Raw genomic sequence first — 12,541 nt, 5'->3', positions numbered from 1 at the left:
TTGTTGTGTTTTTCTTTTTTTTTTTTTTAAATATATTTTATTGATTTTTTACAGAGAGGAAGGGAGAGAGATAGAGAGTTAGAAACATCGATGAGAGAGAAACATCGACCAGCTGCCTCCTACACATCTCCTACTGGGGATGTGCCCGCAACCCAGGTACATGCCCTTGACCGGAATCGAACCTGGGACCTTTCAGTCCGCAGGCCGACGCTCTATCCACTGAGCCAAACCGGTTTCGGCTGTTGTGTTTTTCTTGACTGACTTCATAGTTCAAATATCAAGAAATGTTATTTTGGTATTGTAATTCTGTGATAGTTTTTGTCAGACATGTTTATGTTTTTTATCTTTTGGGTTAATCATTATAGCAGTTGAATTTTATTCTGTTTCTCACTAAATCAGAAGCACTAGATTCCTAAAATAGTTTTTTATTTATGTATATTTTTAATGAATTTTATCTCATTTCTAAATAGTCAATATTGCTTGTAAGATGGCCTGATAAGTGCTAGCTTCCTCTGGTATGTTAAACAGTCAGGCCTTTCCAACATTGACTTTTCTTCATATAAATATAAAGTTCTCTAATATTTTAAGAATTTAGTTCTTAATAGGACTTGGTTGTTTTTTTTAGATGTATAGTGTCTGTTCTGCTATATTTTATTCTTAAAAAAACTTTACCATATCAAAAATCATGTTGTAAAAATAATTGTTTCATTTGGGAAAAAGAAAGAATGTTTAGGGAGGCAGACCTTTATTATTCAAACTCCAAAGTAAATAGTCTTTTCTTATCCCCACCTTCATCATTATTAGAACAGAGCTTTTGCCCTAGCCGGTTTGGTTTAGTGGATAGAGCATCCACTTGTGGACTGAAGGGTCCCAGGTTTGATTCCCGTTAAGGACACATGCCCAGGTTTCGGGCTCAATCTCTGTTAGGGGGCGTGCTGGAGGCAGCCAATCGATGATTCTCTCTCATCGTTGATGTTTCTATCTCTCTCTCTCCCTCTCCCTTCCTCTCTGAAATCAATTTTTAAAATATATTTTAAAAATTATAAAAAAAAGAACAGAGCTTTTTATACCCTTTCTTTACCTCTAATACCATTATGTGATCAACAAAGCCACTTAAAGCAGATACAGTATGATTTTCTTCTTATTCATTTGGTGCTTATTCCCCATCATCATCATCTAGTTATAGTCAAGAGAGTTTCCTTAATGTAAATCAGTCACATTGTGTTCATTTGATTTTTTTTTTCTTTATTGATTGAGGTATTATATATGTGTCCTTATCCCCCCATCATTTGATGTTTTGAAAATTCAGGAGAAATACCTCTATATCAACTTAATATGTCATTACATAGTCATTAAAATTTATAATTTTGAGGTCTATAGGAGCATGAAATTATATAATTATAATTTTATAATTATATACTTTTATTATTATATTATTAAAAATTATAATTTTGAAGTCTATAGGAGCATGTTTTTGATATAGTAAGTGGAAAGAGAGAAGCAGAACATGACACTATGCATATTGTAATTATATAAAATACATACATATTTGGACTAAGAATATGGAAATAGAAAAAAAAAGAATATGGAAATAGCATTGTAAGGAGTTTAGGGCTTAGAATCAAAGAAGAATCTAGTTAGAATTCTTATTAGGTATATTTTTTGGACAAGTTAACTTTTCTAAGCCTGTTTTCTTACTTGAAAATGTGAATGATAACAGTACTAATTTCCTTGGTTCCTCCTAGGATTAAATGAGATAATTTATGTGAAGAATTTAACAAAGTTATTGGCACACACATAATAACCACTCATTACAAAGCAGCTATTAAATCTTGATTGGCTTAAGGATATGGTTTAAGGATGTGGTTTCTTCCCCCTCCTCCCCCCCACATCGTCATAGTTTTATTTGATTGATTGATTTTATTGTTATCACTTGTAAAAGTGCCTTGTCTAAAATGCTTTGATGATTTTTCTATTTTTCTACTGGTTTATTAAATTCCATACATAATTCTTTTATTAGTTGAACTAAATTAGCCACCACAGTTTATATCCCTAAAATTATACTTTTATACTTTCAGGTATGGTTTAGGAATGATTTATTATAAGCAAGAAAAATTCAGCCTTGCAGAAATGCATTTCCAGAAAGCACTTGATATCAACCCTCAAAGTTCAGTTTTACTTTGCCACATTGGAGTAGTAAGTAGCTTTCTAAACATTGTTCAATCAATCTCCCTTTTGAAATGTGTTTCTTATTGACTTGATTGCTATAATAAGAATTAGGGCTTTTTTGTTATTGTTGTTATTCTTGAAACAATATCCTGGATTCTTTTACAGCCAAAAATACTATGTTTTTCTTGGCATAAAGAGAAATAACTGGTGTATCCTTATTTCTTAGACAAGTCACTTAATTTCTCTGAGCTTCTATTTTATGAATGGCAATACCACCTTGCCTACCTCATAGGGATCTTATAAGACTCACATTAGATACTTAATATTTTTGAAAGTACTTTTTCATGTTAATATTTAGCTCTAAATTAAGTAATTAATATTCTAAGGCAAATGGTTTCCTATGTTTTAGCCTAAAATTCTTATAAGGCAATGTGGATCACCAATTTTATATTTATATATATATATATATATTTTTTTTTTTAATGTGTCTGATGACAAGTTGTATTTTGATAGGAGAGAAGGTATGTTTGGGGTTTTTTTTTTGTTTTTTTTTAATATATTTTATTGATTTTTTACAGAGAGGAAGGGAGATGGATAGAGAGTTAGAAACATCGATGAGAGAGAAACATTGATCAGCTGCCTCCTGCACACCCCCTACTGGGGATGTGCCTGCAACCAAGATACATGCCCTTGACCGGAATCGAACCTGGGACCCTTGAGTCTGCAGGCCGACGCTCTATCCACTGAGCCAAACCAGTCAGGGCTATGTTTGTTTATTAAAATCTCATTTATTAGTTTCTCTATAAATACAATACCTTAACTTTTTGTTCTTGCCCTCTCAATCCTTTCTCCTCTGTCTTTTCCTCCCCCACCCCTTTATCTTTCTCTCAACAAGTTTGGTTTTGTGGAACTGGGCATACAATATGAGGAAATTATGTTCTTTGGAATTTTACTATTCATTTTGGGGAATAATTCTAGTTCTTTGTAATTTTCTTTAAAATTGACATGATAACTTTTATAGTTAGACACTATACAAAAATATAGAGAAAATATATTGACATAAAAATTATTTTCAACACTTAACATGAGGAAATCAAATTTGAGTATCTCTTGATAACCTTTAGTAAAATTGGACTTTTTTTTTAATTGATTTTAGAGAGGAAGGGAGAGGAGGAGAGAGATAGAAACATCCGTGATGAGAGAGAATCATTGATTGGCTGCCTCTTCACTCCTCCAACTGGGGATCGAGCCTGCAACCCTGACATGTGCCCTTGACAGGAATTGAACCCAAGACCCTTCAGTCCGCAGGCCGACACTCTATCCACTGAGTCAAATCGGCTAGGGCGGGCTTTTTTTTTTTAAATAGGCTTTTTTCTAAAGTTATTGTGGAAGAGATGGTTTTTAACATTTTGAGTTGGTTTATTGGAAGAGGTTTTCAGATAAGAGAGTGTGCTTTTCTCTCTTAGAAAACTAGTATTTAGGATTTCAATCCTGTGAGCAGAGTATTTGGCCACATGTAGTAATAACCTTCTGTAAAGATCATCACATAGATGAATTTAGCAACCAGATGTTGGCAGTAGCTACTCTCACATTCTCGTGACAGTGATATTTGTTCCACAGCCACATCCATTCACTCCACTTTGTTTCAAACATATAATTCATCCAAGGAGGAGCACAACAGAATATAAGTATCTATTCATGAATGAATAGTGAGGCTTGGTGTTTTGTTTTGTTTTTTTAAGTTATTTAAAATAAATAATTTATTCCCTAGTATTACAGATCAATGGTTTTCAAATATGTAAGACAGAAGAATTATTTTTATAATAAATTCCTAAAATAGGTAAAAATGTAACAGCTTTGAGTGAAACAAGTTTAGTAAGGTTTAGAGCCAAATCTTCTAATGGTTTTAAACAGTTTTAAAAAGCCTAATACTTAGGACCATAAATAGACCTGTTGAAATGTGAGTATTTAGCTAAATAGTGCAGAAATTCTTGTGAAGGGAAAACCAAAGTTTTTCTTGCCTTTTAGATTTTAAGGTAAACCTAATGTCTTCTCTAAAATTAGGATTTTAATTATCATTATGGATACATAATGGTGAATTGGACACCATAGGAGCTAGGTTCTGATTCCAGAGCAAGTTATTTAACATCTCTGGACTGTAGTATTCTCATCTTTAAAGTGAAGTGCTTGAAGGAGATTTTAGAGATAATCTAACAATTTAGTAACCAATTACTAAATTCACTTAACCTAGTGAACCATCTGGTGGGACAATACAACCTTATCTCTAATAGTTTTATTATCTTTCTGTTGATTTTGAGTCACATTATTTGGGTCTCACTTTTCTTCAAAAATATTAGAAGGAGCCCAACCAGCATGGCTCAGTGATTGAGCATCGACCTATGAACCAGGAGGTCATGGTCCAATTCCCAGTCAGGGCACACGCCTGGATTGTGGGCTTGATCCCCAGTTGGGGGTTTGCAGGAGGCAGCCAATCAATAATTCTCTCTCATCATTGATGTTTCTATCTCTCTTTCCCTCTCCCTTCCTCTCTGAAATTAATTTAAAAAAAAAAAATATATATATATATATATATAAAATAGATGCCTGGTGCATGAAATTCGTGCATGGGCAGGGTCCCTGGGCCTGGCTGGTGATCAGGGATGATCAGGGCCTTTTGGCTGCTGGCCAGGGCCTTCCTTCCCAAGCTGCTGGCCCCAGCTTTCCTTCGTTCCGTGCCATCCCCTGTTGGTCAGTGCATGTCATAGCGAGTGATCAAACTCCTGGTCGAACTCCCGAGGGGACACTTTGTATATTAGCCATATATATATTGGAAGGAAACATCAGTTAGGATTTTATTTCTTACAGGTTCAGCATGCACTGAAAAAATCTGAGAAGGCTTTGGATACCCTAAACAAAGCCATTGTTATTGATCCTAAGAACCCTCTATGCAAATTTCACAGAGCCTCAGTTTTATTTGCAAATGAAAAATATAAGGTAAGAGATATATGTCTTAATAGTCTTCGGGTTTGTATTGCTTAAGTTAAGCTTTAGTTAAGATGATGTTGTTTTCCTTTGCATTTTTCAGTCTGCTTTACAAGAACTTGAAGAATTGAAACAAATTGTTCCCAAAGAATCCCTTGTGTACTTCTTAATAGGAAAGGTAAAGATTGGGGCCATGGTCCTACTGTGGCTTTGATAACAAGTATTAACTTTTGGAGAATAAATATAATGCTTATTGTGCAACATCTATGGAGCAAATTCAACTAGAGTTCTGAACTAAATGCTCTGGAAATAAAAAATGGATTTAGTTTTAACATTTAAAAAGATAATATCCCAATGAACGGGCAAGTACACACATCCCATAATTCTAACACTACTATGGCTTTGGAAGTTTATTAGCACTTGTAGCCAATGACCAGTAATGAATTCATAACTTGAGACTACCTTACAGAAAGCCCTGAGCTTCCAATTATCAATAAAACACTTACCAAAAGAAGAAAATTCATGGCAGTACAGACTGGGCTTCCAGATGCCAGTTAGTTAAGGTAGTTGGTAACAATGGGTAGATGTTGAGAGTTGAAATAACTTCTTTTAAAAACCAGTATAAATGAATGCTAATCAAGCTTTTATAGTCCATTTTTTTTCCATTGTCATTGTTCCATTTAGAGCAAGATTTTATTGGAATCTCACTATCTAAGAGATATAGGCAAGGAATTCTAAAAGTAATATCTGAATATATTAAAAGGAACTCAAAAGTTGACATGAGTTCTTTCTTCTATAGGATTTAAATGTCCTAGTCATCAGAATGGGTTTATAGTATATAAATCAGGAGCCTAATTTAAATTATAAATGTTTAGGATTTTACAGTTGAAGCTCATAACTTAATGAAAAATGTAGTGCTGCTGTTTATTTTTAGGTTTACAAGAAGTTAGGTCAGACACACCTCGCCCTGATGAATTTCTCTTGGGCTATGGATTTAGATCCTAAAGGAGCCAATAACCAGATTAAAGAGGCAATTGATAAGCGTTACCTTCCAGATGATGAGGAGCCAATAACCCAAGAAGAACAGATCAGTGAGTATTGTCCATATGAATTAGGTTTGTTTACAGTTACTCAAACCAGAGAACCAGTGAAACACCACATCAGAGTGAAGATGTTTCTTTAATTTTATTTTTCTAACTATGGTGTATTCTTTGTACTAAATGGAATTTTAGGAAAATTGGACAGGATGATAAAATAAGAAAGTACATATGGAGTCAGATAACTAGTTTCATTGCTTATTTTTACCTGGGCCCCAGTTTATATTGTAATATGTAACTAATGCCTGTCTTATTGCTTTTTAGGAATGTGTTTGGGGTGGGGAAGGGAAGATGATAGATGTGATGGTATGTTGAAAACATAAGTGCTATGTGAGTGAATAATCAATTTGTGCCCATTTTAAGTTATCGACAGACCTTTAGTAGTGGCTATTCAAATTCTGGGTAGCTCTGGCAAATTCAAAATCCAGGTCAAGAAAAGAGGAGGGAACAAAAGAATTATAGTTTAAGGCAGGAAATACTCTATCCCTAAATTGAATGTATATCTTAAAATAACCAGTGAAGAACCAAGACTTAATGTGTCAACATTCTTTAATAAGAAAATTGAGTGACTTCTGATGAGATGAACTAAGATGCCCTTGTTCCAAAAAACTTGGTGAAAGGCTTTGATTAAAATTATAATTTCTATAATCCCAATAACCCTTTTAAAACTGAATTTTAAATATTATATTTCTTTGGACTAGCAGGGACTAACCCCAAAGTGAAGGAAATGTTCATCTTTTTTTAATGCCTCAGAAAACTAGTTCTAATGCCTAGGGTAAGAATGAGGAATTCCTTAGGGAGAGGTAGTTTTAGTAGTTACTAGTAAAACTCTAACTAAAGGTTAAATGCAATAAACTAATCTCAGACTTTGCTGTAAAATAAGGAGCTTGAATTGTATCTTATTAAAGGATATCGGGATCCTTTTTTTTAAAAGGATACTGGGATTTTTAAGGACCTTTAAAGTCTCATATCTCTGAGTACAGTAGTTTTCCTTGTTTTCATGAACAACAAGAAATATTTGTCAGACACCTTACTATAGACTTTTTGTTTTATTTTTTTAAGTGGGAACTGATGAATCCCAGGAGAGCAGCATGACAGATGCGGACGACACACAACTTCATGCAGCTGAAAGTGATGAATTTTAACTTCTGCAAATCAGACTTTTACAACTGGATGTGTGATTAGTGCTGACATGTTTCTTGTCCTTCCATATACTGAGTCTTCACTCTTGAGCCGGCAGTGTCATCATCCATGACTTACACCATGAGTATGCCACTTTCATTGGACCCTGACTGTACACAGAATGAAAGGCAGTGCAATATTTAGCTGCTAACAAGACTGGCTCCTTCACCAGTATGAATGACAATTTAGGGGGTAGGGTGGGGAACTTTCTTTTTTCTTTAATCTCCCTTTGCTGGAAAACTATCATGGAAGGAAGAGTTATGTTTTATCTGAAGGAACCATTAGATATGGAAAATAGTGATGAACCAGAATTTCTTGGTCATTTTTCCAGAATTTTGTTTTATTTGGTTCTGTTCCTGATAAACAGAGTGACTGACCTTCATTTCTAGGTTCTTCAAGAATGGTGTTAGAAAGTGCCAGATGGAACAATAAAAGACATTGCCTATAACAGAATAACTTGATTGCCAAGGAATGTAAATTACCTTAAACTTGCAGTGTCACCCATAAACAAATGTAATGGACATATTGGGACTCATATTTAGGAAGCAAATATCCCTCCATACAGTATACACTTATTCTTGGCAAGAATGCTTTAATGTCTAACCAAGAAATTTAATTTATTCATCTTGCTTCAAAGTGTTGATCATTGTTGTCGGTATCGCAAACTTTAAAGTTGGTCCTTACCATATTGCCTCTTCTCTGAGCTTTGTGGGATCACCTTTAACATTCAGAGATGATAGAGTGGTTGCCCACTGAAAAGCCAAAACAAGACCCTTAATAACCATTTAAGTTCACCATAGGAATAAAAATGAGAACACTAAAGTAGAGAGACTTTAAGAGATCACAATAGTGAAAGCCTTAATACAATCAGAATTGTACCACAACCTTGAATCTATATTTGTTCAAGACAGTATCCCTTTGATTTTTCTAAGTGTTTAAGCAGGGTGCAAGAATGTATACTCACCTTTGGTTGAGATCATTTCCATTCTTTTCGGCTCTCTCTCTGCTTCAAATTATTTTCAGTAATGTGAATTACCAAACATTGACTGAAAGTGGTTGGGTTTAGGATATTAGAAATTTTTAGCTGGAAAAAAAAGTTCTTATGAAGGAGATGTGTTCTCTCCTTAGTTTGTCATAATATAGGTTGGTGTCTTTGGGCAGTGGCCACAGTTTTAAAGACCTAATTATGTGTAATAAAATGGGAATTATTGGAATTTCACAGTAACAGATTTAAAAGTCTTAAATTGTGTATCTCCTTTATTGTAATGTATTGAAATTTTTAGAGAAACCTTAGTTGTTAACATTTTATTAAGTGCCAATGTCAGAATATAACAAATTATAGTTTCCTATGAATGACAGGCCTACAGTTATTATTTTGGATTATTTGATGAAGGACAAACTTATCTGCTGGTTACCTGTATTAGTCAAGCTGTGAAAATGAGGTAGATTACAGAAGATGTGAAAAAAATTTAGCCTGCAGACTCAGTAATTTCCTATCATTTACTTAATCTACTCATTTAAATGTGGATTAGATACTATTACAAAATAATTCAAGTTGGAGTCTCAGTTAGGTATTGGGTACCAGAAAGGTATTTAACAAAATTTCCTACCTAAGTCTATGTGTATGTGCTGCTTAAAAATCAATTTATAAGAAAAAGGAAAGGTTGGGAGTAAATGATCATTAAAAATTCCAAAGGCCAGCACTTGAATCTAATAAATATTCTGTTTTATTATCCTTTAGTTCTGTAATATTTAATTTTATATCCTTTTACCCTTTTTAATTGGCAAATCAAAAGCCAGCTGTATAACATCAAATATCAGTTTCTTAGAAAGCTCCAACCTGAATTCCATGTTATAAAACCTAGTGAAAAGTAAGCTCAGAAAATAATTTGCTGATATTTAATTAGTTATCTTTTGGTAGTAGGAATTTATGTCCTGTGCCAGAGGTGAGTCTGAGTCTTTCTGGTACTAATTTTGAGACAAGAATAAAAGGATAGTTATGGAAGGCACACCATGGCAATAGTTGACTGAGGACACTCAGCCCAAGCTTGGCCTGATTTTATTTTTCCTCATACTTACTTTCAAAGTCATTTAGATATTTGAAGCTTATTACCCACCTAGTAACTGTTTCTGGCTTCTCCTACTTCACCCCCGCGTGAAATGGGGATCAAACAATCAGAATAAAGCGCACATTTTGACCAAGCAAAATGTTTGCTTCGAATTTCAGAAGTTACTTCGAAGGAAATTAAAAAATACTAAGTACTTTAACATTTTTTTTCTCTCTAAGCTTTTCACACATATACATATATATACACACACACATACTTTTGTTCAGAAGTTATGTTGTGGCATTGGATATTTTTCACCCTTGGAAATGGTTCTTAACTCTGGGATTTTAAAAGGTGAAAATAATTTTTCAAGAGAACAATGGTACTCAAAATAATGAAAGGTGGTCCCTACATTTTCTGTATTTCATTACTTTAAAAATTTTTTCCCCCAAGAACTGCAAGTAATATTTGAACCATGCTGCTGTTGTACCTTAAACAAAAACTCAGTGATAACCAGTATTTAGTCTATTAAAAATGCTCTTTTTGAAGAAAAAAGTTTGGAAGTCTCTGATTAGCCAGAGTATAGTATGGATCTTCACTGAGAAATATAGTGACCCATTTTCTTTGTGAAAACCTGGGAAAATGCAAGTGTGGGTGTGATGTGTGTGTTCTATTTGCATTGAAACAATGTAATTTTGTGTCTTCTTTTTGCTTTTCCTGATTTATTTCAGAAATTGTACAGTCTGGGGGGGGGAGTCTTTTGTTAATATATTTGCAACTCATTAAAGGATATGGAAAATCCAAATAAATTACTTTTGAAAGCAATTTATAATCAAGTTGTTAAAGCTATATCAGAGCTGTGCCATCTGTATTTTTTAGTAAAGCACAGCAAAATAGTGAAAGGTTACAGTTTTATGTTCCACAAAAGTCTAGGTCAGTGTTTAATTTTTTACTTACACCCTCTTTTAATACATATATATATATTTAAAAACACATTCTTATTTTAGTATTATTTGGAATTTCATAATAAATATTGTGACAAAAAATGGTAATTTTTAGAATATTTTTTCAAACTGCAGAAGCCCCTTGTCAGCAGCTGCTACCTTGCAAGTCATTTGCTTATTCTTTAATCATGTGATTTCTAAAATTCCTTTAAAAGGGACACAAAGCTTTTGTTCTAAATCGAATCTCTTTTCAAAATCAAGATCTGAAAGAAGTAAAATATAGAAAATAAATTTTACTCTAGTTTGATTATCTTGGAGAAAATGGAGAGATCTGAAGGCTTTTGTTCAAATTTGAGGAAAAGGTTAGCAACAGAGAGAAACAAATAGGATGAACTAGGCAGATCAGAGGGATTTGCTGTCAACTGGATAGGGGTAACTAGAAGTATTCGTTGGCTCATTTAGCTGCTAATTAATGGTTTATGAAGGTTTGGTATAGGTTTTATTTTTCTTTGTAAGTGTAAATTTTGCTAAATAGCTATGTTTAATGAAATCATGACGTGTGCTGTGTAACTTAATTTTTGTACAGTATTTTCAATCCTCAACCCTATAAGGTAGGTATTTCTCTGTTTTACAAAAGAGAACATTGAGGCTCAGCTATTAGATGATAGAGCTGAACGCTTTTGACAAAGTATGTTTAAACCCTTTTATTTAGTTTAGGACTTACTCTGAAAATTTCAAATCATGTCAAATGTTATCTGTCAGGTATCCTTTCTATCATTTTGAAATTGTCTACTATAGAGTATTATAGAAGTTCAGGTTTTACAAAGGAAATTTATTATTTCTTTTAGTTGATTTTTAGAGAGAGAGGAAGGGAGAGAAACATTGCTGTGAAAGCAAAACATCGATCAGCTGTCTCCTGCACTCCCCCTACCGGGGATTGAGCCCCCAACCTGAGCATGAGCCCTGACCAGGAATAGAACTGGCAACCCTCCAGTGCATGGGACAACACTCAACCAACTGAGCCACAGTGGCCAGGGCAGGAAACTTTATTATTAACCATAGATTCAGATCTATCATATGCATACTCCTTATATTTTTTTTATTGATTTTTTTTTTTTTTACACCATAGATTCAGATCTATCATATGCATACTCCTTATATATTTTTTTAATTGATTTTTTTTTTTTTTTTACAGAGAGGAGAGGGGATAGAGAGTTAGAAAAATCGATGAGAGAGAAACATCGATCAGCTGCCTCCTGCACACCCCCCACTAGGGATGTGCCCACAACCAAGGTACATGCCCTTGACTGAAATCGAACCTGGGACCCTTCAGTCTGCAGGCCAATGCTCTATCTACTGAGCCAAACTGGCTAGGGCGTATCTGTCTATTTTAAAAAGCATATTGGCTGGCATTGCTCAGTGGTTGAGCATCGACCTATGAACCAGGAGCTCACGGTTCGATTCCCAGTCAGGGCACATGCCCAGTGTGGGGCATGCAGAAAGCAGCTGAGAAAACAATGGCAGTAGCCTGATTACAAATATGCCCCTCACTCTACCAAAACAACCATAAAATCAAGTAGAACAAATAAAAACTACACAGGATTCATGCCTTCATTACTAGAATACAAATTGCCTGTAAGTACAAAACAACTTTTGAAGTAGGGACCTTGCTACCACCATAAGCTTGTGGGTGTTGAGAATGTGGAATGAGGTTAAATCACTTAGTGGATCAGCACAATGGAATAGAAGACTTAGAGGAAGCACAGGCAGAATCTATAGGAAAGAAAAAGTGACGTAAATGCGAACTATTGAACACAGATTGGGACTTGGTAGATCATTCCCCTCATTTCAGGAAAAGGTTTGAAAATGTGTGGGACCAAGAACAAGAGCCTCATAGAAGTGGTGTTTCTGGGGGAGAATTGGGAGATACAGACATGAAGAGATAGTGAAAGGAAAAGGATGAAATGTGAGACTGGCAGAAAAGAGAAACAAGGTAAATAAAGGGTGTCCCAAAATTCATGCAAGAAGTAATTTTGATAGAAAACACAGTTTTATAATTAAAAGTTGTAAATTTTTTATTGATTCATAAAGTATACAGTATAGGGTTATGTATAGAATA

At 34.3% G+C, this 12,541-nt stretch overlaps 1 protein-coding gene across 5 annotated transcripts in view; it reads left to right on the top strand.

Moving 5' to 3' along the window:
- The window catches only part of CDC27 (cell division cycle 27), a 50,539-nt gene extending 40,236 nt beyond the window's left edge, over positions 1 to 10,303 (top strand). For all 5 annotated transcript variants that reach the window (XM_005858592.2, XM_005858591.2, XM_014531993.1 and 2 more), the window contains 5 exons: positions 2,079 to 2,196; positions 5,035 to 5,163; positions 5,255 to 5,329; positions 6,086 to 6,242; positions 7,311 to 10,303. In XM_005858592.2, coding sequence (XP_005858654.1) covers positions 2,079 to 2,196; positions 5,035 to 5,163; positions 5,255 to 5,329; positions 6,086 to 6,242; positions 7,311 to 7,393 — 562 coding nt within the window. In that variant the 3' untranslated portion in view covers positions 7,394 to 10,303. The remainder of the gene's footprint in view (positions 1 to 2,078; positions 2,197 to 5,034; positions 5,164 to 5,254; positions 5,330 to 6,085; positions 6,243 to 7,310) is intronic.
- Positions 10,304 to 12,541: the final 2,238 nt, after the last annotated feature.

Source organism: Myotis brandtii, unplaced genomic scaffold (assembly GCF_000412655.1).
Source record: "Myotis brandtii unplaced genomic scaffold, ASM41265v1 scaffold120, whole genome shotgun sequence".
Taxonomy (NCBI): domain Eukaryota; kingdom Metazoa; phylum Chordata; class Mammalia; order Chiroptera; family Vespertilionidae; genus Myotis; species Myotis brandtii.
This window is presented reverse-complemented; position numbering and strand designations above follow the sequence as displayed.